This window comes from Acomys russatus, chromosome 27, assembly GCF_903995435.1.
Source record: "Acomys russatus chromosome 27, mAcoRus1.1, whole genome shotgun sequence".
Taxonomy (NCBI): Eukaryota; Metazoa; Chordata; class Mammalia; order Rodentia; family Muridae; genus Acomys; species Acomys russatus.
The window spans coordinates 44783605-44811099 of NC_067163.1; the positions used below are offsets into that span (position 1 = coordinate 44783605).

The 27495-nt window shown below is 40.6% G+C and overlaps 1 protein-coding gene across 1 annotated transcript in view; it reads right to left on the reverse strand.

The window, feature by feature from the left end:
* Galntl6 (polypeptide N-acetylgalactosaminyltransferase like 6) overlaps nt 1–27495 on the reverse strand; it is a 750388-nt gene that overhangs the window by 65338 nt on the left and 657555 nt on the right. Inside the window, 1 exon segment of the mRNA XM_051169799.1 lies at nt 19803–19910. Within this exon segment, the coding sequence (XP_051025756.1) occupies nt 19803–19910 (108 nt within the window).

A 27495-nucleotide genomic window follows, 5' to 3' on the forward strand; every position in this document is an offset into this window, starting at 1 on the left:
AAAACTCTTCTTGTTTCTCCCAATTAGAATTGCCAGGTAAAATACATAATGCAAAGTTGACTACTTCTTTCAAATAAACCACAAACAACTTAATATCATAGGTTAATTAACATTGGCATTATTGATATTGTATGGAGGCATGCTTATACTTAAAGCTATTTTTTTTTTGTCTATCTGAAAATCAAAAGCCTCTGAGCATCCTGTGTTTTAATTTGCTAAGCCTAGCCACCCTACCTGGTGATATACATAATCTGATTATAATGTACACTCTCTCCATGTGTAATTAATTCATCCACTGTATGTGCAGAATCTCATAATCTTGATGCAACTGCCAAATCCGTGGTGAATGTTTTACTTCTGTGGAAATTGTTTCAGAGTCGTTTGGAAACAGCTCTCTGCTGAGGAGTCTGCTGTGATACACAGAGGATATAATAAGACACACAATCCCCTGCTTTGCTGCCTTTAACAGGGGAACTCCTGCTGGCTCTCTAGCAGTGAAGCAAGCAGGGGAGCAACTGCAGAGCTTAAGGAAACAAGAGGCATAATTGGTAGCTAAAGGCGAGGACTCAGCATTGTTAGAATGGTCTGTGTCGGGAGGATGCTAGCTGAAGTCTGAAAACAGTAGGTGAAGCTTCCTGTCTTTGCCAAGTTCTAGTGAAGTAGACTGGGGAGACAGCTCAGGCCCACTCATTTTGAGCCAGGAGGTTTTCGTGTGCTGTAGAAATGCACAGCACAGATGTTATTTAACAGTTACCAGAGATAAGAGAGAGGCAGGCACACACACACACACACACACACACACACACACACACACACACACACACAGAGACAGACAGACAGACAGACAGACAAAGACAGAGACAGAGAGACAGAGACAAATGAAGGATATGAAAGTTGGTTTTTTTTAAAGCTTCAGAATTTCCTGTTCTTGAATGAGAATTGAAATTAAAGCTCTTATTCAATGCACCTTTTATGTCCTGGTAGATGTGTTGTTTTTCTGGCACCATTCTGTAATTCTTTGTGTGTCACAACATGCTCTCTTATTCAGCCCAACCCAATAGCAACCTCTGCACTGCCAACATATTTATTAACACATGTGGAGCATTCAGCTTCATTTAGAAGTGCTTAGAATTCAGATGTTTTCTTTGAGCTACCCAACACTAGGTCTTTCCTTAATTCTAATGCTTATCAGCTCTTTGAATTGATATTTTGCCCAGAACATTGAATCACATTTCTATCCTAGTTCATAGAATGATTTCCAGCCCCAATGCTCTTTGTTGTACAGCATTTGAAAACAACGAGTTCCATTTGTCCTGTTGGCTCATGAAATTGCAAATATCCATCTGCTTATTATTATTATTAGTATTATCGTTAGTATTGTTGTTGGTTCTGTGCCAGAAACTCTACTGTTTGATTATTCTCCAAATACAACTATTGTTCAATTTCTCAGTGTATTACTTGGGAGTTGGTGGCCACAGCTGTCCCATGCATTTGTTTTATTTGGGCAAATCTCACCTTAGTAGAGTGCCTCTGTTCCTTTGTGCATGTTGCAATTATTACGTGTGCACTAGTGTGACCCCAATCCACAAGCTGTACTTGTGTCAATATTAAGCTATTTTATTACAGTGGGTTGAGTAATAGGTTTCTCCTTCTTCATATATATCGATATGAGAAACTGTTTCTGAATGGGACTGGTTTTGCTGGGTACCACTAGTCCTGGGGAGAAAAGCTATTTGTTCACAGTCATTCCGACAACAAGGACTGACACTGCTACCCTGAGCATTCAAGAATCCTGCTTTGATTTGAATGCATTTCTTTGCCTCCTTTTTGATACTTAAGGGGGCTTTAGTGGCTCAGTAGTCCAAGCCCAAATCCCTCTTATCATTGATAAGATGATAATGTCATCAGGAGTATAGCTCATAGAAAAGAATCTTAGGAAGCAGACACAGCCTCACAACTATTATTTTCCCTCTTTGCTTTCCTTTTCTTTAATCTGAAAACTTCTTTGAAGTCAGTGGGAAGCCTTCAGCATAGGGAGAGGGAATGAACCTAGTCCCATACAAGAGGTTTCTCTGACAGCCACTACCTCCTTCCTTCTCCAACGCTCCGCTCCGTGAGCTGCTTGAGGTAACTACTTGCTTTGCTTGTCTTGAATAAGGGTTGGCCTTTGCTTTGACTTTGCATCTCTATTATATTTTTATCTGTATATTTTAGATATTGATGGTGGCGCTTATGAAGGTTCTAGTGCAGCTTTTAGACACAGAACAAAGGCAAAACCCAAAAACTCCATGAATAACTTAGTTATGCATCTTATTACAAAATTCTAGTATGCTGAACTTTACAAACAGATTTACTGAAGAATAATTTGATGCCAAGAAGCCATCCATTTAAAACATGCAGCTTGGCACACTATTAAATACAGATTTGTTGGTGAAACTATCATCATTAATAAGGTGGTGAACATACCCAATGTGTCCAAACGTTTTCCCCTGCCTCTTTGGCAATTTACCCCAGTAATGAAGGACAGTTAAGGGATAGTTAACTAACCAAGTTAAGGGTGGTTGATCAGTCATATCGTCAAAGAAAATTGTATAAACACAGGAGGTAGAATTCAGAATTACAGTGGAGACAGATGGATGTGATGGCACAGGAAACTGGAGAATCAGGATTCAAGGACACACTGGGGAACTTTGACCTCAGAACACACACACACACACACACACACACACACACACACACACACACACACACACACACACACACACTTCAGCCGTCTCTCCCTGTGGAAGGATTGTAAGCTTTGTCCCAGGTAAAAGCAGTCTTGGCAGGCTTTGCCCCTTGGAAACACCACGGATACTCCACTAAGATTGACATTGTGATAGACTGAGTGGAGCCATCCTGGGTCAGGAATTCAATCATCGATGGGAGGAGGGATCAGGAGGCAAGACCGGCCATTGCACCCTAGAAAGAGACTCAGGTGGAGAGGAGAGGAGAAGGCTGCAGATTCAGAATATGAGGGAGTGGATCGGATTGGGGAGAGGATCAGCGTGCAGGCCCAGAGACACCAAGAGACCCGTCCTGTGGAGCTGATACCTGGAAGGTTTATGGTTGTTTCCCTTTAACCTTTTCCCTCCTGTATGGGAAAGTTGGGTTGTATAATAAAGTCTAATTGTTAAGAAACAAAGCCAACATCTCCCAAAAGTAAGTAAAGCCAAGTATTACTTAGGAAAGTGTTTTAAAAATATATTTTATTAATTTATTCATATTACATCTCAATGGTTATCCCATCCCTTGTATCCTCCCATTCCTCCCTTCCTCCCGTTTTCCCCTTATTCCCCTCCCCTATGACTGTGACTGAGGGGGACCTCCTCCCCCTGTATATGCTCATAGTGTATCAAGTCCCCTCTTGGTAGCCTGCTGTCCTTCCTCTGAGTGCCACCAGGTCTCCCCCTCCAGGGGACATGGTCAAATATGAGGCACCAGAGTATGTGTGAAAGTCAGACCCCACTCTCCACTCAACTGTGGAGAATGTCCTGTCCATTGGCTAGATCTGGGTAGGGGTTCGAAGTTTACTGCATGTATTGTCCTTGGCTGGTGCCACAGTTTGAGCAAGAGGAAAGTGTTTTATACATAGTTAACGGATACAAACTAAACGTCCTCTGGTTTGGGCTCCTTTGTATACTCTGTTCCCGGTGCTTCTCTCAGGCATTGAAACCCTTTAGAAACCTTTGCTCCAATCTAGCAGCACCCTACATTCATCAAGACCAAGGAATGGACAAGGGAGCGGGACATTGTAGCAGAGTAATATGGGCTACAGTAAAAATTCCCAGGGCAGGCTGGAGGGATGGCCCAGAGGCTATAGCTCGAACCCACAGACATGCTGGTGGGCTTAGGGACTCCTGGAATTCCAGCCTGGGCAGTTGGAAATAGAGGGTCAGGTTGGCTAAATATGTGAATAAAGCTTTTCCGTCACCACTTCTCTCTGTCTCTGTCTCTGTCTGTCTGTCTGTCTGTCTGTCTGTCTCTGTCTCTCTCTCTGTCTTTCTCTCTGTCTGTCTGTCTCTTTCTTTCTCTCCCTCCCTCCCTCCTTTCCCACTCCCTACCCCTCCTCTATCATATTGTTTTGTTGTTGTTAAAACAGCAAGCAATGGGTCTAAGATTTCCACACAGTCCCCACCATGTTTTCAGTGTTTTTAATCCTTGCCATTATGACATCGAGTCTCTCACTGTATTTCTCCAGTCAATAATGGCATTACTAACCTTTAATGATCCTTATTTTTTGTATTTATCATCATTGGTAAATTATCTATTTGATACTTTTGCTCATTAAAAAAATTATATAGCTGGGCAGTGGCAGTGCATACCTTTTACCTTTTAATCCCAGTACTTGGGAGGCAGAGGCAGGCAGCTCTCTGTGAGTTCAAGGCCGGCCTGGCCTGCAGACAGAGTTCCAGGACAGCCAGGGCTACCCTGAGAAACCCCGTATCAAAAAAACAAAAAACAAAAAACAAAACAAAACAAAACAAAAAAAACCAAAAACCAAAAACAAACAAACAAAAAAACAAAAAACCAACCAACCAAACAAAAAAACAAACAAAAGACAAAAACCAACAAAACAAAAAAAAACACCCCAAATTCATGTATACATTTCTGTGCGAGAGACTGAACCCTCATGTGTGCTAGGGATATATACAGCACCACAGAGTAGGTCCAGCTTATATTTTCCCTTAAAATATTGGATTTTTGAGAGCTCTTTATGTATTTTCCTTCATGTTCCTTGTCAGGCATAATTTGCAGACATTTCCCACCACTCCTTCTTCTGTGTTTTACTTCTCAGTAGATTATTACTCTTCAGAGTAGGAGGTCTCAATCTCAATGAAGTTCGATTTATTAATTGTTTTCCTAGGGATAGTTTCTGAGGTACTATGTCTAAGAAACTTTTGCTTACATACACATTTCTCTACTCTCTTTTATTTTCCTAAAAATGTTATAATTTTGCCTTCTAAACAGATTTGTGGATCATTTTGAGATGATTTTTGCATATGGTACAAGACACAGATTGAAATTTAATTTTTAAGGTATGTATATCCAATTGTTCTAATGTTATTTGTTGAAAATTTTTTACTTTGTCTACAGTTTTACCTTTGTATCTTTAAATTTTTTTTAAAATTTAGCATAATTTATTCAGATCACATCCTGATTGTTAGCACCTCACTTGTATCTTCCAGTCCCTTTTCTCCGTCCCTCTTCTGCCTTATTCCCCTCCCCTAGACCTCTGACAGAAGGGGACCTCCTCTCCTACCATATAAGCACAGCCTGTCAGGTCTCATGCAGATAGCCTGCTTCCCCTTCCTCTGTGTGCTGCCAGGCCTCCCCACCAAGAGGAAATGATCATGGGGCCATCAGAATTCATGTCAGAAGCAGTCCCTGCTCTCCCCACAACCATGGAGAATGAACTGTCCCTTGACTAGATCTGAACAGGAGGCCTAGGTTTACTGCATGCATTGTCCTTGGTTGATGCAACAGTTTGTGCAGACACCCTGGGTCCAGATCTGCCAGCCTTGATGGTCTCCTTGTTGGGCTCCTGAACTCTCTGGGTTTGGTTTCTCTTCAGATCGCATAAATCTTTCACCTTTTACCTTTGTATTTTGACAAAAAACAATTGGTCACATGTAAGCTCCCACTTCAGGACTCTCTATTGTCTTTTGTCTTTCAGAAATGAATCTTACATAGATTAGTCAGGATTTATTGTTGTTATTGTTGAGTCTTAGTCGTTATTTATATTTTTATATTAACCCTTTATCAGATCTATGACTCACAAAATCAAAATCACTGATAGTACTTTGCTTATTTGGTGTGTGTATGTGTTTCTGTCTGTATATACTTGGGTGTGTATGTGACAGTGAGAAGACAAATGCGCTTTATTCACCATGTGGGGCCAAGGTATTGAACTTAGATTATCCTACTTGAAGGCAAGTGTGTTACATGCTGAATCACCTCCCTTGATGAGGGAAAAGATTTTGTTGCCATTTTTGCCATTTCCTTAGTTACTTTATTACTCTTATACATAAAATTGAAATAGAATTACATCATGATTCTCTTCCTTTTCCTCCCTACAGATCCTCTGAAGCACCCTTCCTTCAGGTCCTCCCATGTCTCCCTCACTCTCAAGTTCATAGCCTTTTTTCCTTGGCTATTAGTGTTAACACACGCATGCACACATATGCATGCTTTTGATGTAAAAACCTCCTACTGTTTTTTCACTTCCAATGTGTCGCCTGAGTTCATGATGTCCTTTTAATGAGACTTGCTTTGGAGATGAAAGACTATTTTTTAAGCAGAAATAGATAAGTTAGTTGTCTTGGAACACAGAAAAAATTTACCCTACAACTAAGTGGCTTAAAACAACATTAAATAGTGCGGGTCAGGAGCTTTGGGGTGGGCTGGCTGGGAAATCTGCTTTGATGTAGGCATAGTGTTATTGTGCACAGTGTAAAGGTTCAAATGGTGATTTCTGTATCTCCCCCATGTCTGGTTGCAATCCTTGTTCTGAGAATCCCCTGTCTCAGGGTTGTGTAACCACTGCTCCCCAGTTGCTCCCTGTTATGTCAAGAAAGAAACATAACAGCCAGTGGCTGAGCAGGGGAGAGAATAGGGATGGATGTCTTGCCAATCAAGCAGGAGGGAAAGAGAAAAAGAGGAAGTGAGGGTTCAGCCATGAGGAAAGGTCGAGGAGACATCTTGGCAGAACAGCTGGAGCAGAGAAAGGCATAACATGCAAGTATCTAGGGGATTTCAGCTGGGAGGTAGCCAGATTAGGTTAGAGGATTAAAACAGACTAATACTACTCAGTTGTTGTGGCATAAAATTTGTTAGATAAAGATAATGTTCTGATCTTAATTATTTGGGTACTAGCAGGGGTTAAGAGAAAACCTGCAATACAATTTTAAAATAACCACTAACAATTGGAAGTTCTTCCAAGGTGCTTTTTTTTCATGTCAGCCATGATAATGGCTCCTACATGTAGGATAACTAAGTTTGTTCCATATAGATATTTCTACAGAGATGCTTTGAGTACCCTCGTGAATTGCTAACTCCTTTTGCTAAAAAACAACAATATCAACGAGAACCCAACACCAGCAACAAAAACTACACAAGAGGATAAGCAGGAGGGTTTCATGCCTTCTAAGCCTTAATCTTGTAAGGAAAAAAGGATGGTAGGACAAAAATAGAAGTATTTTTCTGATTTCTATTAATTTTTTAAGTTTGTAGCTGAAGATTTTTGAATGACTAAGATAATGTTGAGAATTAGAAGGTGCTGGAACTATTGAAGAGAGAATATAGAAACAAGTTGTAAATCTGAGTGTATGTGATTTTGGGTGAGGCACCGTGCCTGACATGAATGGGTATGTGGTGTGTTGGTGTGTGTGTGTGTGTGTGTGTGTGTGTGTGTGTGTGTGTGTGTGTGTGTGTGTGTGTGAGAGAGAGAGAGAGAGAGAGAGAGAGAGAGAGAGAGAGAGAGAGACAGAGAGAGAGACAGAGAGAGAGACAGAGAGAGAGACAGAGAGAGAGACAGAGACAGACAGAGAGACAGAGAGACAGACAGAGAGAGAGAGAGACAGAGAGACAGACAGAGACAGAGAGAGACAGAGTGAGAGACAGAGCAACAGAGAGACAGACCGAGACAGAGACTTTTACTTTTGGAGAGGTCTCGAGGTACCTTGGGGATAATCTGAAGGACATCATTCTGGTAGGCAAGCCAATGGTATCTCCTGCCATTACCACATGAGTATAAAAAGAAATTTACCACTTTATTCTATTTATTGTTAAGCTGTTCACTTAAAGAATCATGAACACTATTTCTAACTATTAGCTACAGAGACATCAAGAGTCACAGGCCTTTGATTAGCATACCTGTATTAGCGGACTCCTCCCTCCCTTCATATTACCCCTGTTACTACATCTGAAACCTGAGAAGACATTTGAAAAAGTGGAAGAATTTATTTTCCCTTCTGTATTTAGTCCCTTGTACCTAGAAGGTGTGGTAGAGCAGGGAAGCCGAACTGATTGGCAGCGCAAAGTCCACGACAGTATTATAGCTCCTATGCCACATTCCCAAGAACCTATATTCTTCAACCATGTCTCAAACAACTCCCAATAGTGTATTAAAGTTTTGAATCCATCTACAGAATGAATTACTGATTAAGTGACGGCTTTTAATAATTTAACCATCCCTGGAAAACCCTCACAATAACATGCACACAAATACAAAATGTTTTAGGCTCTTCTTCATCCACTCAGATTGACAAGATCAAATATTAATCACATTTATGCACAGCGATTAAAGGTGGGCTCCAGTCCTGGCCCTCTTTCTATCTCTTCTTCCATCCTAGTTTTGGTTAGAAGGTGAGTTGGTTAGAGTGAGAATGACCCCATGAATCTTATTGTTGGAGCTGTTTGGGATAAACTCATTGGCGATATTTCACTAGAGTCAGGTACTGATGTTTCACAAGACTATACCATTCCCAGTGTGTTCTCTCTGCCTCCTACTTTCAGATCAAGATGCGATCTCTCAGCTGTCCCTGACACTATGTCTTTGCTCAACCATTGTAGACTCTAATTGTCTGAAATAGTAAGCCCAATTAAACAACTATATATGTGGAGAGAGAGAGAGAGAGAGAGAGAGAGAGAGAGAGAGAGAGAGAGAGAGAGAGAGAGAGAGAGAGAGAGAGAGAGAGAGAGAGAGACTGGGTCAAGCAAAGCGAAGGCACTATAAAATATGCTTCAGTATTCATTTTCTGGTTGTTAGTGGGACCCATTTAATTTCCCATACTTTCAAAACAGGTAGGAAAAAATGTTATTTCTAGTTGTTCATTGCAGTTTTCTTAGAGCAAATAATGCGTCCATCCAATATTTAGGTTACCTGTGAAATTCTGTTTCTGCAAATACTTTTTAGAATTAGCCAATCAAAGTCATGCACATACTACAAAAATACCAAGTGGTGTTTGACCATCTCTCTGACTACAGATCACAAGAGTAAACTATCTGCTCTACCTTCACTGGCACTGAAAAGGAGATACACTTAAGTTGGAGATGGAATTCTTGCCATGAATTAATAAGCCATTGGAAACAAGGTAACGGGGAGGTGGGAGTGGGGGTGGAAATGAAGAAGCAGAAGTCTCAAGCTCAGTGGCATTGTGGGAAGAGGTGAATGCCACAAAAGGACTCCCTCCCCTCCAGGAGCTCATGTGGCTTTATGAAAGACTGGGGTCCTGGAAGCTGAATTTGTAAAGCAGCCAATTCTAGTTGTGAGGATTGCATATCTGTTTATTGAGACTATGCTACAGCAAAATACTTGATTTGCTTAAATTTCTGTGGCTTAATTTTGTAGCAGCAGGGACCTATTTTGTCTGAGCAAACTTTCGTCCTTCCAGATCTCCGGTAGAGTCAAAATTACAGGAAAATGTTCACTTCTAATGGGGATAATGATTAAAAACACAATTATAACTCCCTCTAGCCTACCAGACAGCTCACCACGTAGCTTGCTATTTAAGTGCTGTAAAGAAAGCGAGCTATCTAAATGCTAAATAACGACACAGAGTGCCCACATGCTCCAGCTAGAGCAGGAGTAACCAACGCAGGCTGGAAGACAACTAGACACAGAACATAAGCATGCTCTTAATTTTATTAAAGAAGGACAAAGCAATTATTGTCTATATTAGGCAAGGATTACATAAGCATATACAGCTACAATTTAAACACTGTCTTTATTTAACAAAATATCCCGGTGGGTGTAAACAAAGCTAAAGCAACATGTTGGCAGTCAGTGTAAGGCCCCAAAATGTTGAATGTGTCCTCATAGCTTAAAGACTGTTTGGCTCAATTACCTGTTTTTGCTTTGCATACTTGGAAGTGTTCTCTAGATGACGCACAGGTTGTAGCTGAAGTTAAACTTGGGAAAGCACCAGAAACTATTCAAAGTAATTAAAATGAGCAAAACTGCTTAATGTTAGGAAGAACATAGCGTTCGTGGGAAAAGACGAGGCTCAAATAAATAGGCAGAAGCTCAGCTGAAGGGTAGTTTTGAGAGGTTGCATGAAAGTGTGACATTTTAACATAATGTATTTGCTCCATATATGCTTTTATGACACGAAACGGCAGGGGATTATTCATGTCAAATATTTACTATTTTACCTTTGCTTTTTAGGGTATATGCGTATATGAAAATCTACATTGCTTTAAAATCTATAAAGGTCTGTGAGCAAAACAAGGATGGCGCCAATGAACATTTCAAGCTGGATGGGGAAAAGCCATGAGGCCTCAACCGTACACAGAGCTACAGGCAATGGAGCAAAGATGGGAACGGGAGAGATGGCAGTCCCTAGGGTGTACTCATGAGTTGGTTATCCAGTGCCAAACTGTCAGCCCTGAGAACATACGTGTGAGGAATAATATACAGACTGAATGAATTATTTTGGGGACTATACATATGTATATCTCTATCTATCTATCTATCTATCTATCTATCTATCTATCTATCTATCTATCTATGTACATATATATGCAGTAACAGTTAGTAAAAAGAGGCTAACAATTTGAAGGAGCAGGGGTGGATATCCTGGAGGGTCTGGAGGGAAGGCAAGGAAGGGAGACATGCTATAATTATATTACAGTCTCAAGGAAGTGTAGAGGATAATGCATTATTTTATTGCCATTTCTTATTCAAAAAACAGAATAGACACTTACGACATCCTTGGGTTAGGGATTAGGAGCAGTTAAAGGGTAAATAATGGAAAAGTAATGTGTTTCATGTTTCCCTGTCCAGTCTCCATGCATGGGCACTGTTTTATTTTTCCTTTTACGTTGCACTTGCATCAATCCTTCAGGGTTCAAGAAGAGGATGGAACTGTGGGCAAGTGTGTGAGCTCCACCAGGGCTGCTTAATGCATACAGCATAGGGAATGGTGTAAAGGAGGCACAATTGCTTTACAAAGAACTGCTCTGAGCGAACACCTTGGAAAAGTGCAATGCTGCGACATGCCTTTCTGCCTGGAACATAGTATGTCCCTGGTAAATATTTACTGATAGAATTTTTGAGTTTTTTAAAAAAAAAAATTGAAAGCAGTTTAGTTATACATCCATTTAACAAAACATCACAATCAATTTTCAGAGCCATGTTAAAGGTGAATCCACGACAGAGCCCTTTTGAGGTAACATTTATCTTCATGGCATGTAATGGGATCACCACAGCTTTAATGACTTACTGAATCATTATTGGCCCGTAGATTTATAACTTATTTTAAAGGACGATATCATGGAAAATAATTGAAGCATCGTTTAATGAAAATGCCCGAAGTCCTTAAATAAAAAATGTCCACCTAAATAGAAAGCCTTAGTGGAGACTATTTTATTTTTACATTGTGGTCACAAGGAAAGAGCAGCAAGCCCAAGATTGCTGTGTATGAATCATACTTAGTCCTTACCACCAGTACTGGACAGCGTTATTGCTTGTTTTGCTCCAGTGGGAGGAAGAATAAGGGATGGCTGTCATCTTCAGAGGGATTGCTGCCACACAGCAGAGCTCACCACTTATGGAGGCCGAGCCTTGGGGGGAAGAACCTATCATTTGCTGCTTTTTGGGAGGAAGCCTGCAATCGGCCACGTTGCACCTGAACTTCCTGATACTTCAAATAAAGCACCCAGACCCTACAGCTCTGAGAGCAATAGAGAGAAGCGTGGGATGGCTGTGCTGCTGTCTGAGGCTGTCATGCCACGGCTCTTATTTGCCGGGCAGCTTTTATGAGAACGGACTGGTTCACAGCCAGGAGGGGAGAAAGGTCAATTTGTGGGAGCTGAGACCTCTCGTTCATCGTCCTACTCTATAGTCTTGTTGGCGATTTTATTTTCGGATATCAAACCAGTCATTTTGGGCTTGTTAATGCTTTTTATCAACTGATGCAATGCCGAGACATTGAAAAAAAAAAAAAAAGAGAGCTGAAGATATGAGATATTATGTGTTTTCCTTTCAGGCAGTTCAGACAGGAGTCACTGATACGACAGTCAACAAAGAAGTGTCTAGTGATTGACTTAGGGTGGTCTGCCTGACACCCTAAAGCACTCCTCTACCTGTCCTGCATGAATTTCCCTACCTCCAGCAATTAAAAAAAAACTTTAAGAATTTTAAGGGTGTTTTAGAGATACCATCAGACTTGGGCATCACCAGGGGGATGTCTTTGGAGAAGTGAATCTTTGAAAATATATTAAGAAGACATTTCATAGCTGACAGTTAAGCAGCCTTTCTCTTTCAGATCTTGCATTTACCCTCCATACCCATGGGGTATAACAACTGTAAGGGTTGGGGGGGGGGGAGGAATGGGAGGATACAAGGGATGGGATAAACATTGAGATGTAACAAGAATAAATTAATAAAAAAAAAAAACAACTGTAAGGGTCTTTCAAGGATCTTGCTATTCAGGTAAGGGACCCTCAGGAAAGTAAAATATGTGTACAGGAGTTTTATGAAACCAGTAAACAATCATTTAGCTAGGCTAAGGATGGTTCCACAAGCCTGGAAAACTATCGTACCAGGAGCTGGGGGCCAGAGGATTATCCTTGCCTGCAGCATGAGTTTAAGATTAGCCTGGGCTATATAAGACCTTGTTAAAAACAAAACAAAACACACACACACACACACACACACACACACACACACACACACACACACACACAGAGCGCCTTTTCCCAAGACCCCATAATCTATCAAGCATATGCTACTATTTATCTCTATCTCTCTATTTCTCTCTACCTATCATCTATCTATCTATCTATCTATCTATCTATCTATCTATCTATCTATGATAATGTTAGATACTATACACATCATATATGGCCTTTTCTGTTAAATCATAGGTCCAGAGATAACATATACAAAACGAGTTTCCACATAAGCAAACTATGTTAAATTCAGATCTCATTGTGCAGTGAGTTTGCTTGCCAGGCACGGCTTTGTACTTCTGCTCAGCTCAAAGTGCTTTGGCTCCACAAACTTAGGTCCTCTCAGGCCTTCTTCCTTCACTTCCTCCTTCTTCACAAGGACTTCTCCACAATCACCCTGGAACCTTATTGTTCTTGGCTTCTCATGAACCGGATATGGATCTATGGTCACGGTCGCCTAGACACCCACCTGGCCTGGCTCTCTCAGTCAACCAGGTTTCTGACTGGTTTCTCAAAATGTGACTAGCTATGAGCTCAATTCCCCAACCCCCCCCACCCTTGACCCTAATTGATATAATTGATATCTTGCACAGCTGTAGCCAAGATCAATCGCTTCTCACCTCCTCACCCCCCTCCCTACATCCTGCTTTTAAAATATATAAGCAGCCTGAGAAAATAAAATTTTGTCAGCTTGATCAGACTCCTTGACTTGCTGTCCGTTCCTTGCGTCTCTTGTCCCCCATTTTCTCCCTAGGGGTCCGAAGGTCTCAGTTGATTGTCCGGCGGGCCCCGACATTTGATGATTCTCATTTCTCCCTTCTCTCAGTCTAGCCGTCAGTATTCTGGGGACTTTTACAGATGAACTGTTTTCACTCTACCTAACTGCCATAGGTAAGGGAAGTTAAGATTCCTGTTTGACTTGTTCTTTGCTTAAAGCCCCAGAGCCCAGAAAGGTACCTGACACAATCATCACTTTTTTTTTTTTTTTTTTTTTTACTTCTAGAAAGAAAACATTAAAGGGCACATCCTTGTGGGAGTGCAGAATCTAGGCAAAATGTGTCTCTCCAGGCCTGATGCTCCTGGAGTCCACAGACAGGCATGCTACCACTCAGAATTCACTTACAGAAACAATCTGCAGTCCTCTTTCTGCTCCCTCATCCCGCTGTTTTTGCGCTGCTAACTATTTTCTCTCAAACGCCAAGAGGGCAACTAAACACATAGTCAATTGAACCTAACTTTTTATATACAGTGTAATAAATCCCTACAAATGCTTTAAGAAACTGTCTAGACCGGGCCTAGTGGTGCACACTTTTAATCCCAGCACTCGGGAGGCAGAGGCAGGCAGATCTCTGTAAGTTCAAGGCCAGCCTGGTCTACAAAAGTGAGTTGAGGGCAGCCAAGGCTAAACAGGGAAACCCTGTCTTGAAAAAAAAAAAAAAAAAAAAAAAAGAAAAGAAAAGAAAAGAAAAGAAAAAGAAATTGTCTTTACAGGTTCCTTGCATTCGTAATGGCACTTTCATTATTCTCATTCTCCTCAATATACTTGATTGATTGGTTGGTTGACACTTCCGTTTTACCCTGTGTGCTTTGCCTCTGGCTCTTCTTATTTAGAAACCATCAGCTCCTCCTTACAATCTGAAAGAAGAGGAAGGGCCTTGTGGTCCAGAGGAAGTAGGTCTTCCTCCATTGCACAGCCATGGGTCATCCTCTCAGGTCTCAAACACAGCCTGATGTAACTGGGTGCCTGCTCCTTCCTACTCCATGCTTTTGTTGGCTCCTCTGTCACAAAGGCTGCACCTGCTTTTTATCGCAAATCTGTAAAGGCAGGGGGGTTTAAGGGCATCTTTTGGACACAGATCTTGGTCTGTAATCCCAGGTCCACTCATTTACCATTTAACCTCTGTCCCCTTTGCTGTAATTTCCATTTCTCAGAACTATGGAACATTCCATAAAATCTGACCTTTACCAGACTTTGCTTCTTTGACTTCAGCTTTTAGCCTGAAACCTGTAAAAATCTGAATTGCCCCCATATTCTTGAATGCTTATCATAAAAGTCAAGATGAAATTTGAGAATCAAAATTAAATTACTGGCATGTCAAAGGCGAAATGTTAGGGTAGGAAGTCCTGCCTGATATGCACTGGGTGCGGGGGGGGGGGGACTTGGGGGCAGGGTGTCTTTACGGATTTAGGATAAGGCTTGTTTCTAGCCTTGGTGTTAAGGGGATAGTTCAATTGATAAAATGTCAACAGTGCAAGCCTGAGGGCCTGAGCTTGATCTTTGGCATCCATATAGGAAGCCAGGCATGCTGGTGCACGCCTAGAATCCCAGTGCCTGGGATGTGGAGACAGGTGGATTCCTGGGGCTTGCTGAATATTGCTGAATCTCAAGTTCCAGTCCAGTGAGAGACTTTGTTTTAACAGACAAAAGGGACAGTCTGTGAGGAACAACACTGGAGGTTGATCTCTGGCCTCTACAGTCATGCACATACATGTGGATTTACAGACAAATGAACATGCTTCTCTCCTACAGTTGGTTCCAGCCTTATCTTCTGTTAGCAGGAGGGAGGGCAGGTGTGTGTGCTTCCAGGACTGCCCACCTCAGTCTCTAGCCTTGCTCTCTTTGGGGGATTCTTCTAGGGAAACTTCCATGGATCAAGATGTTGCCATGGCTACTATTGTGCTAGTCAGTTGGCATGGTTTGCTGTGGTGTGGCTGTCACTTTCCTCATGTCCTTACTATTAGAGGTACCCACTTCAAACCTAGTGGCTTTGAAGGGTCTTGGAACACACTGGCCAATACAGAGGAGTCTGAGTCCCTTCCCCAGTCCCCAAGATGCTAGTAATTATTTCACTTTGGGAATGGCATTTGTCATAAGAGAAGATGGACTTGGGACTTTTCAGCCATATATAGCAGGCTGAAACCTTTCCCAGCTGTTCTTTGCTGCTCATCTCCTGTGTTGAACCACACTCACTGCCATTCTGGAGTGGATGACGGTCGCCATAACACTAGAGCTTTTCTATTCTCATCCAGAGATGAGAATCTTTCTATTCTATGCAGAGATGAGCAGCCTTTCTCCAGGGACTGATGGATCATTTACTCCTGGCAGAAGTTCCCATTGTTGCACTCCAATGTGCTGACAGTAGGTCCCAAGTTGACTCAGAAAAATACCTAGGACTTTGAGTGCCAAGTAAATACTCTGATTCCTATAAAAAGCTGAATTGTAAGTCACTGCATCTCAAATTTTTGCATTTTGTAGAAAGAACACAATGAAGTTAGTGTGTTTGCTTTCACTCGATCCGTATGTTAATGACAAACAACTGTCTACTATGAACTATGAACCCCCATAGTAAGAGAGAACCCTATATGAATGCACACAGTTTATGTTACTAGATTGAATAAATACAGCTTTGTGATTCTGTCCCCCCTTTTTTTTATTAATTTATTCTTGTTACATCCTAATGTTTATCCCATCCCTTGTATCCTCCCATTCCTCCCTCCCCCATTTTCCCATTATTCCCCTCCCCTATGACTGTTCCTGAGGGGGATTACCTCCCCCTGTATATTCTCATAGGGTATCAAGTCTCTTCTTGGCAACCTGCTGTCCTTCCTCTGAGCGCCACCAGGGGACATGGTCAAATGTGAGGCACCAGAGTACATGAGAAAGTCATATCACACTCTCCACTCAACTGTGGAGAATATTCTGACCATTGGCTAGATCTGGGAAGGAGTTTAAAGTTTACCTCCTGTATTGTCCTTGGCTGGTGCCTTAGTTTGAGCAGGACACCTGGGCCCAAATCTGCCTATCATATTGTTCTACTTGTAGGTTTCTAGGACCCTCTGTATCCTTTTATTTTGCTATTCTCCCATGCGTCTCTCATTTAGAGTCCCAATAGGATGCCCTCCCCTCTGTCCCAGTTTCCTGGTAAGTGAAGGCTTTCGTGGGACATGCCCCTTGGGCTAGTATGCAGATATAAGTGAGTATATACCATTTGATTCTTTCTGCTTCTGGGTTAACTCACTCATTATGATCATTTCTAGCTCAATCCATTTATCCACAAATTTCGGGAATTCATTGTTTTTAATAGCTGATAGTATTCCATAGTGTATATGTACCACAGTTTCTTTATCCACTCTTCTACTGAGGGACACTCAGGCTGTTTCCATGTTCTGGCTATTATGAATAAGGCTGCTATGAACATGGTTGAGCAAATTTTCTTGTTGTGTGCTGGAGCATCTTCTGGGTATATTCCAAGGAGTGGGATAGCTGGGTCTTGAGGAAGCCCTATTCCCATTTTTCTGAGATAGCACCAGATAGATTTCCAAAGTGGCTGTACTAGTTTGCATTCCCACCAGCAATGAAGGAGTGTTCCTTTCTCCCCACATCCTTGCCAGCATGTGGTGTCACTTGAATTTTTGATCTTAGCCATTCTGATGGGTGTAAGATGGAATCTCAGAGTTGTTTTGATTTCCATTTCCCTGATGAAGCCTTGTGATTCTTATTTTTCTGAAGACTGTCTGAAAACTTGGCCAGAAGTTGGCTCTGGTCACTGCTTCTGAATTTTAAAACCCTTGCTGTTAGAAATCCATTCATTAAACTAAAGTGTTCTTAACGACCTTCTTTAAAGTCTTTAATTTGCAAGGACTGAAGGTCAGAACTATAATAGCAGTGCTTGTCCTTCTGATGTGCAGACACAGGTTCCCAGAGCATGTGGAGAATCATTTGCTATCATGTTTCATAGAGGCGCAGCTCACATCAGGTCCTCTAGTCAGAAAATAGTGCCAAAGAGAAAGTGTTGAATACGACTGTTTGAATATGTTTCTTTAATAATACATATTATTTGTATTGTCTAGAGGATTTCAGCCTCTCTCTCTCTCTCTCTCTCTCTCTCTCTCTCTCTCTCTCTCTCTCTCTCTCTCTCTCTCTCTCTCTCTCTCTCTCTCTCTGTGCTGTGTGTGCACACAAGAGTATGTGAGCATGTTTGTGTTTCTGCACATCTGTGTACTTGGAGATAGTTGGAATCACCAGTTTACATAGATCCATAAATGAAAAGTACACATTTTCCCTGGATTAGATGAGCTTTGTAAAGTACATAAACAAGCCCTCCAGGTCACGTTTCCAGCTTCATCTCCGTTTCCTAATGAGGCCAGGAAGATTAAAATATCTCCCGACTAGATGTGACTCTGCATTTCAATTATCTTGAGAGTTTCTCACCGTTTTCGATGATTTGGTAATAGCAGAGTGTAGCAAAGTAGCTGAGTCTCTCCAACCAAATATCAGACTTGTTTTCTGTTTTAATATAGTTTAAAAGATCATAAAACGCTCTTAGAGTGACAGTTGAGCCTCAATATTTATGGCTTTCTGATTGCTGTAGCAGGTTAGGAAAAAACTGAAATGAGCCCTCAAGTAAATTTAAGTGGAAAAGATTAAGATTCAGAGTTATGGACTTGTTTCATTTGAACCAATATTCACTTTTTCCTGGATGTTTTACGTGCTAAGCCTGGTTTCCCCATACTTGACAGTTTTTGAAAAAGTGCTTCAATTTTCTCCCAAAATATATGAGCTGTTTGTTTTATTTTATTCTTGAAAACAACCCCTTTTTTGGATCAGCACTGCTTTCCCTACTCATGTTTTATACTATGAGCCTGCAACACACACCATCCACCCACAAATGAATGAGGCACACATCAGAGAGGGAAGGAAATGGGATCCCTGGCAGGACACCATTCGTTATCTTTAGGATTTTTACACTGCGATGATGTCCACAAAGCAGATTTGCAGTGTGTGCTTGAGTTCATTTATTCTTTAACTTTCCCGTGAATTTTTGTTGCTTTCTTATTCATATGCATTGCATCTCATTACTAAATTAAGCTGTTTCTTTATCTTTATATAGCTCTTTAGTCAGTTTATGATTTCAGAATTCTTTTTTTTCCCAAGGGTATTTAATGAAATGTGCTATTAATACCTTCTTATTTTGGAAGCACAGAGAGTGGTACGATGATTCCTTTTAAGGAAAGTGCAATGCAGTTTTATACTAGAATATTTCACTATTGTTGAGAAGATTGTAGACGTTGGTAGAAAAAAAAAAACACGAATGCTGTTAACAGCCTCACAAAGCAAGGAAGCAAGAACAAGATCGCCAAGAGATATTTTAAGGATGATAATTTTATTAAAGTTCACTAATGTCTGTTTTAAAAAAAAAAAAACTTGAACCTATATTATTTTCCTTGAGACTTCTAACTAATTAATTTCTTCATTAAGTTACCTGAATGTTCCCCAGGCTCTATTTTAGATGGCAGTATAATGCGAACTAACAGACTCAAAGCTCTTCCCTTGTGAGAGTGATATGTGAATGAATCCTGGTGACATCGTTTAAAACAATAATGATGACAATAGCACATACATACTGTAGAGAAGAGAACAGACACAACGATGGAGAAAACAGCATGGAAAACAGAGATATCGCCAGGGTTGTTTGGACAACGTTTGTGATTTTATAGTTTCCCAAACAGTCATGGATGCTTCCAGAAGGCAGATGATCTTGCATTTGATCTTCAAGAAAAATTGTATTCTCAATGAAACCAAACAAAATTAGACTTGGTTAATTAAGGGAAATTTGAGGATGGGAAATCTTTATCCAGCATTAATTCTGGTTCTAGAGGAGGACAACCTGAGTTTAGCTTCCACTCACCCCAGTCACGTTTACTTCTTACTTTATTTGACTACCTACCAAGCAACCTCTCTAAGCCTCCACTTGGCCTTGACACCTGCAGTGGGTGACACTGTAGACAAGCACACAGCCTGGACTGATGGCTGATCCAACTGATACTTAATACTGCTAGCAAGGATTAGCAGAAGATAATGGCTAAGATTAAATACAATGCACATGAAGGTGCTGTGATACAGAGCAAAACCATCACAGTTAATAGTTCTTTAAGCAATGGAAATAAAGCAGAGGCACAGAAACCCTTGACACCCAGATATTTCTGGCAGACAGTATCTTAGCTTATCCCATGTGTATGTTGACTACATAGCCTGCAGGGAGCAGAGCTTGTACGAACCCAGCCTGTTCTGATGCCCAGTTACTCACTCTTGCCAGGCTGGTCCCAGATGGAACTTTGTAAGGGACATATTTCCTGTAGATATGACCGACTCTAGAACACGGAACGTCAAACATTTCTCCTCCACACATCCAAACCTAAAGAGGAGAGGGTAAAACAAAAGTGAAGAGTAAATTTCACCAAAAATTAATAGACTTTATGAAACATTTAAAAATTTCTTTAAAAAAAACTATTTTATTTTTAATGTACGTGTGTGTGTGTGTGTGTGTGTGTGTGTGTGTGTGTGTGTGTGTGTGTCTACATGAGTATCTGGAGGCCAGTAGATTGTGTTGCATGCCTGGAACTGGAGTTGTGGGTGGCTATACACTGCTGGCTGTGGACGCAGGGAGCTGAACTTGGGGCCTCTGGAAGAGCAGGAATAGTTCTTAAGCACCAAGCCATCTCTCCAGCCTCCTACAAATCTCCTAAGGTGTCAACTGAATAACTCCTGTCATAGGTGGCTAACCAAGAGATGTTATAAGAGATAGACTATCAGGGACATGGATGTGACATCATGTCTTCCAGTAAGGTAAGAAGCAGAAGCTGTAATGTCCTACCAACATGACCTTCCCAACATGGGTGAACAAGGATACCAACAAACACAACAGGCTGCCTAGGAAAAAGTCCAGGAGGCCCCAATTCTATACAAAGAACTACTGAAACTGAGTAAAGTTGAGAGTGGAAGAAGTGGCCCTCTCCTGGGAAGAGAAGACTAATTGGTTTTCCAGTGTCAAACAGCACTGAAAACATAATACAACTTACATTATATGGACTTAACAGGTTATATTTGAGTATACGTGTGTGTGTGTGTGTGTGTGTGTGTGTGTGTGTGTGTGTGTGTGTGTGTGTGTGTTTGCAATAACAATGAAAAAAGAGGCCATGGATTTGAAGGAGAGTCAAGAAAGGTATATGGATGAGAGACTTTGGAGGGAAGAAAGGGAAGGGATAAATGTCTTACTTTCTGAGTTCATTGCTATGCAGCAATAGTGACCTTCTAAACCTTCTAAACATGGTAAAGGCAAATTGCAAATGTAGACAACCAAAATTTATGGATCACCCTTCAGTCTTATCTTACCATACTGTGTGAGACACAGTGCTAAGATCCACCAATTTCTGTGCTCTTAGGCACATAGGTTAAAATTCCTGTGTATCTAGGTGGGGACACATTAATATTTCTTTCTGGTGGAATGCGAATAGAGGTGATATTTATCATTCCTGATACAAAGATGTTTTGAGTTGGGGCTATGGAGATGGCTTGCTTGGTAAATTGCTTACCACTTTATATAAGGAGGGGGACTTGGATTCAGTTCTGCATACCACATGGAACACTGCCAGGCATGTACCTCTCTAATCCCAGGGCTTGGGGAGATATAGATGATCTATCTATCTATCTATCTATCTATCTATCTATCTATCTATCTATCTATCTATCTCTCATCTATATCATCTGCACCAAGATAAGAAAGATGTTTTCTTCAAGGCTGCCAAATACAAATAGCCAAAACACTATGAATGTAACACATAATTCCTGATTGTTTCATGGTTCTTCTTGCTGTAGGTTGATTATTGTGTATATATGTAATAACATAAATATGTATGTAAAAAAAGATAATAAAAAAGAAAAAATAGAAAATAAAAATTTGTAATTCTAAAAAAAAAAAAAAAAAAAAAGATGCTCTCTTGCTATCAGACCATGTGCTGCGAGGAGACAGGAACTTTCTGATGCATGCTTTTGCTCCCCTGTGATGCTACCATTAGTTTGTAGATGTGGCCAATCTTTCAGGACACATTAAGGGATGATGGCAAATGAGGGCCAACTGTGGGAGGGAAGTCTGGCCTTTTTCTGGCCTTAATTTCTGTTTTGGTTCAGATGGCCATAACACTTAAAAGGTGATACAGTGGGCTAAATGCTGCTCATGGTGAGACTCTGTCAGTGGAAGAGCTTCCACAACAGAAAGCTAAATCAATCAGAGCCTGGTGCGCTGTGCTGAGTGTTTATGTCTCTGGCCCTCAATTCAAAAAGTGCCACCCTACCCTCTCCCTGTGTGAGAGTATTAAGAGGTGGGGCTGCTGGGAGATTATTAGAGGTATAGGTCTTGTGAATGAAATCAGGGACCTTACATAATAAAAGAACCCTAGAAGGTTCTCCTGTCTTCTTTTGTTGCAATGAAAGGATAAGGTGGTGGCCACAGGACACTTGGCAGGACCTTCACTGTGCCAACATCCTGACCTCAGATACCTGGACTCTGTAGAGTACCAGATGATAAATTCTGTAGTTTAAAAGTCCCTCAGTCATGTATATTTTCTTGTAGCTGCCAAAACAAACTAAGGCTCATTCCTTTTAAAGATATGAGCAATCTTTAATAGACACATAGACATAAGATTGTGGTTGATTTCAAATAGTCCTATCATATGCTTTTAAAAAATTAATGAATCATTTTATGGTTGCAAGTAAGTGATCATCACAGACTTATTGGCTTAAAACAACCAGTATTTTTTTTTTTTTCATATTTCTGTATGGCCCTGTGAGTTCAGTGGTCTCTGTACCGAGGGTGCCATGGCCTGAAGTCTAGGTGTCTGCTGGGCCAAGCTTTTACATGGAGCTTCTATGGGTGAAGCTCATTTAAAACATTGACAGAAATTACTTGTAGGACCAACACTTCATTTTTCTTGCTGGCTACTACTAAGGTCCACTCTACCAGGAGTGATTTCAGTACTTGGCCTATGGGCATTCTATTCTAGTAGAGGTGGCCCTTACTAACTAAGCTGTGGACACTGTGGTGGAAGTGTTTAATATCCTGAGCTGCACTTGACAAATATATTTTGCCTTGTACTATAAGATGTAATGCATTACTCTGGCATGTGTAACACATATTATTTATATTATAAGTTAACATATATAACTAAACAAGGAAAAGAATCAAATAAATCAACATTCACGTCTTCTGTCAATGAACTAGTCTCAGCTCTTTAAAATTCTTCCTTTCAGAAGTTGGTCAACCATATATAAAGTAAATTTCTATTCTTCTGTCCAGATTTTTTAAAAAAGCTCAAGTCAATGTTTAAGAAAGCAGTAGAGTCTTTATTTTTCTGTATTCTTTTCACTACAATTCTTCAAAACTATAAATATGAGTTTGTATCAGTATGGTCCCCCAAAGACTCTTGTGCTTGAATGCTTGCCTTATGGGAAGAGGCACTATTAGGAGGTGTGGCCTTTTTGGAGTAGGGGTGGACGAGTTGGAGGAAGTGTGTCACTGTGGAGGCGGGCTTTGAGGTCATATGTATGTACACACACACACACACACACACACACACACACACACACACACACACACACACATATATATGCTCAAGCTAAGACCAGTGTTGAGATCGTCTTCTGATGCCTTCACTCAGCTTCTTCACACACACACACACACACACACACACACACACATATATGCTCAAGCTAAGACCAGTGTTGAGATCGTCTTCTGATGCCTTCACTCAGCTTCTTCTTTAGAACCACGTCTGCCCACTTGCTTCCCGCCATGATGATAATGCACTAAACCTCTGAAACTGTAAGCCAGCCCCGATTAAATGCTTTCTTTATAAGAGTTGCCAGGGTCATGATGTCTCTTCCCAACAACAAAACCCCAAGTAAGACACATACCTTCTTTATAACCTGCCAGTGTTTTCTTATTGCTTCCAAGGTAACAACACAACTGTTTGTCTATTTGTCTCCAGGGACAACCTCCTTCTCTTTGGCCAGGGCCATTTTTAACTCCTTCCAAAGGTTTGCTGCCTGAGGAAAACTCTGATCCCCCTCTTTTGTTGTTTGCTTTCCTCGTTCTTTGCCTAGTTCTTATTTATTTTTCAGACTTTGGGTTGCATGTCATAACTTAGCTCCTATATTTGGTTAAAACTCCTGTTTGTTATGTGGTCTTTCTCTCAATCCATTACTATAGTCCTCCCTTCTCCAAGGTTTTTATTCCCTACAGTCAACAACAATCTAAAATATTAAACTATACAATGGAGCTAGAGATAATTAGATAGATTGATTGATAGATGATAGATAGGCAGGTAGGTAGATGAGAGAGAGAATATTCACATCTTTTATAAGACTACACTCCTGTAATTATTTTATTATTGTTGTAAATATTATACTATGCCTAAATTTATTTTTATTGATTTTTATTTTTTTATATGCCTAATTTATAAGCTAAATCTTATCATAGATACATCTGCATAGGAGAAAATATAGTATATGCAGGGATCTATATTGTCTGGGGCATCCATTGGGGTTCTTGAAATGTATCCTTTTGGGATTAAAAGGGACAATGTAGTTGAGTCAATAAACACTGAGTGTTTATTATGTACAGATATCTTCTATGCACATCTACTATCTACCATACACACACACACACACACACACACACACACACACGGATTCATATAGACCAGCCTGGCCTCTAACTTACTACACAACTGAAGATGATGTTGACTATTTGATTCTTTTGTTTCTACCTCCCAAATGTTGGAATTACAGGTATTCATCTCTATCCCTGGTTTATTTAGTGCTGGTAATCAAACCCAGAGCTTCATCGCATGGTAGGCTAGCACTGAATAAAGTGAACTATAACTCCAGCACATTTATTTCTTTTCTTTTGTTTTTTGATATTGCAACTGTTCTTTCTGTAGGAGCTTCCATATTTGGACACATAGGGAGATGTTTGGGTGTCGGTGTGGGAGCATGGCAAGCAAGTAACAGCAACTATAGCAGTTTTCAAGTTCTTTATTTGTTCTGAATGATTTAGTACACACACACACACACACACACACACACACACACACGCACATTTAATCTGACAATCTTTTAAATTTGTTCTTTGAAAATTTCATATATGTATACTGCATTTTGAGGGCCCAGGAACTTACTAGTGGTCATTTTCCTGAAGAAAAGTGACCCTACGTTTCTCAGAAGCTGTTGATTGGATTGTTTGTTTGTTTCTTTTTTCTTTACTGAGACATTGTGTAGCCCTTTCTGGCCTGAAAATCACTATGTAGATTGGCTGGCCTGGAACTCAGATAGATCTGCCTGCCTCTGTTAGGATTAGAGGAGTGTGCCACCATGCTCAGCTTGAACTATATTTTTCAAACACATTTCCTGGTGCTTAATGTGATGAGTCTAAAGAATAAATCTATGCTTGCCCATTTTTAGAGATGGCTTCAAATGTGGCAAACCAGACACTAAACAAAATGTCCTCTTTTCTGCCAATGACAGACTTCTGTCTAAAAGTGGGTAAGCTTGGATGCAGGCCAGAGTTGCTGGCCAAACTCTGCCAAGACAGGGTAAGCAAGTCCTCAATAGTTCCTCACAAATACGTCTGTCAGATATATTAGGCCAGAAGACTGAAGATGATGCTCCAACATTATAGAGAGTTTTGGGTGACTGTTCAGGCATAGAATTGTCTCTGTCATTTTCTCATTTTGGAAGCTGCTAACCTGCACTTCCTGTATACTTGGGTAATTAATTTTATTTCTTCTTAAGTCTCTGATGGTGTTGAAGACCAGATAGTTTAGTTTTACAATTAAGCTTAGGTGTTTAGGGGTTAAGGTGTTTTTAGGTCTAGATGGATGTTTTTAGGTTGATAGAAATGGGATATGATAGATATTGACTTAAATTCAGAATTGTAGACTCGCCAAGATAGGAAAGATGTTTTCTCCAAGGCTGCCAAATACAAATAGCCAAACACTATGAAAGTAACATTTATATAATTACTGATTGCTTCATGGTCCCTCTTGTTGTATGTAGTTTATTGTATCTATGTTTAATAATATAAATGTATATGTAAAAGTAAAAAATTAAAAAAAAATAATCTATGTCAAGCTATATTTTAGTATCTAATTCTTGATTTCACATTTACAAAGTAATGCACCTCCTCCTGACACCATAACTGTTGGAAAGAGATACTATTTCTAAACTAGAAATGTTATTTCTAAAATGTTAATTTTACCCATGAATGAACACAGAGAATTCTTTTTTAAAAACCCATTTCAAATAGAATGAATAATTGAATGTTTGCCTTATTCTTAAAATTGATTTTTCAATATCAGCCACAAACTGGAATTTATACATGGAAACATTAAATGGAACGAAATCATACAATTATGCTGGTCCCATGGAATATGGACTTATTTCAGTAAGAATTGTCAAGATTAGGGAACATTATCCTCAAACATGTTCGTATGCTTCATGGACACAGTGATGTAACTCTTTAGGCCTTTGACTCTTCTCTGGCTTCTTTCTGCTTGTCTGGTACTCTTTTCTTGCCCCTCTGCTCAAGTGATTTTGCTGTCTTTTCTTTTCTCCCACAAGTCAGGTTTTCCCCTGCCTTAGAGACTGTTTTGGCTTTCTGCCTGGAAGTCCTTCCTTTCAGAACTCTGCTTAGCAAGCTACTTCATTTCCTCCTGGTAGCTCCAAATTCTTCCATCCCCAACCCCTTGTCCTGCTGTGTTCTCGGCCCAGCCATCTCTGTTTCTATTGCCAAAGTGTTGAGCACCTTCTAAGTCAGCACCCACTCGGCTCACTATGTGGTACGGGTTTATTACTGCAAATAAAAGCAAATTTCATACTGCTGACTTGCTTAATACTAACCCAGCAAGTCGCTTCAGGCACAGATGATTACAAAAATGGACATAGTTAAAAGTATAGGAAAAGATACATAAGCGAACAAATTTAGTTTCTAAAAAACAACTTTCTAATTGTTATCATCTATCCAGAAAGTACTTTTTGGTCTCAGTTGGTCTATAGAAGGCTTGGAAAGGGCATCATGTTTTTCTTATTCTCAGTTACCTCTGACAGAATGGGACCTCTTCCCCCATGATATGCACAACCTACCAGGTCCTATCTGGATAGCCTGCTTCCCCTTCCTCTGTGTGCCTGCCAGGCCTCCCCACCAAGGGGAAATGATCAAATTGGGAGCACCAGACTTCATGTCAGAGGCAGTCCCTGCTCTCCCCACTCTTGGTTGTGGAGAATGTGCTGTCCATTGGCTATATCTGAACAGGGGGTCTAGGTTCACTGCATGCGTTGTCCTTGGTTGGTGCAACAGTTTGTGCAGACACCCTGGGTCCAGATCCACCAGCCTTGATGGTCTCCTTGGAATCTCTGAGTCCTTCCGTCCCCCAATTCTTCCCATACCACTCATCCTTGGCCATGCCTGAGGGACTGGAGGACCCTATGGGAGAGAACAAGGCTGACGGCAAGGGCCAGATGGAGGGACCCAGAGAGAGGTTCTTGCAGCGTCTGTGTCCCTGAGCCTATGGGGACTCAATCATTTTCCTGACTTTATCAGTTTGTTTATGTGGGTTTCTTTCTCAATACTCTCTGTCTTCTCAGATGGAATCAGGTGACTTTTTGTCTCCTTGTAAGTCAAACAATTGAGATACAAAAGTTCTTCTCCCTGAGGGTTTGGGTGTTCAGAGCACCAAAAGTTCACTTCAGAACAAGCTTTGTAGTCCTTTGATAGCTGAGCCATCTTGCCAGCCCTTATTTTAATTTTACTTTTTTACATTTATTTATTTGTATTAATACATAAATACATATTTATTTATCCATGTATGGGTGGATCAGAGGACAGTCTGTAGGAACCAGTTCTTTCTTTTCTCTGTGTAGCCTCCAGCAAACACCTTTATCAGCCA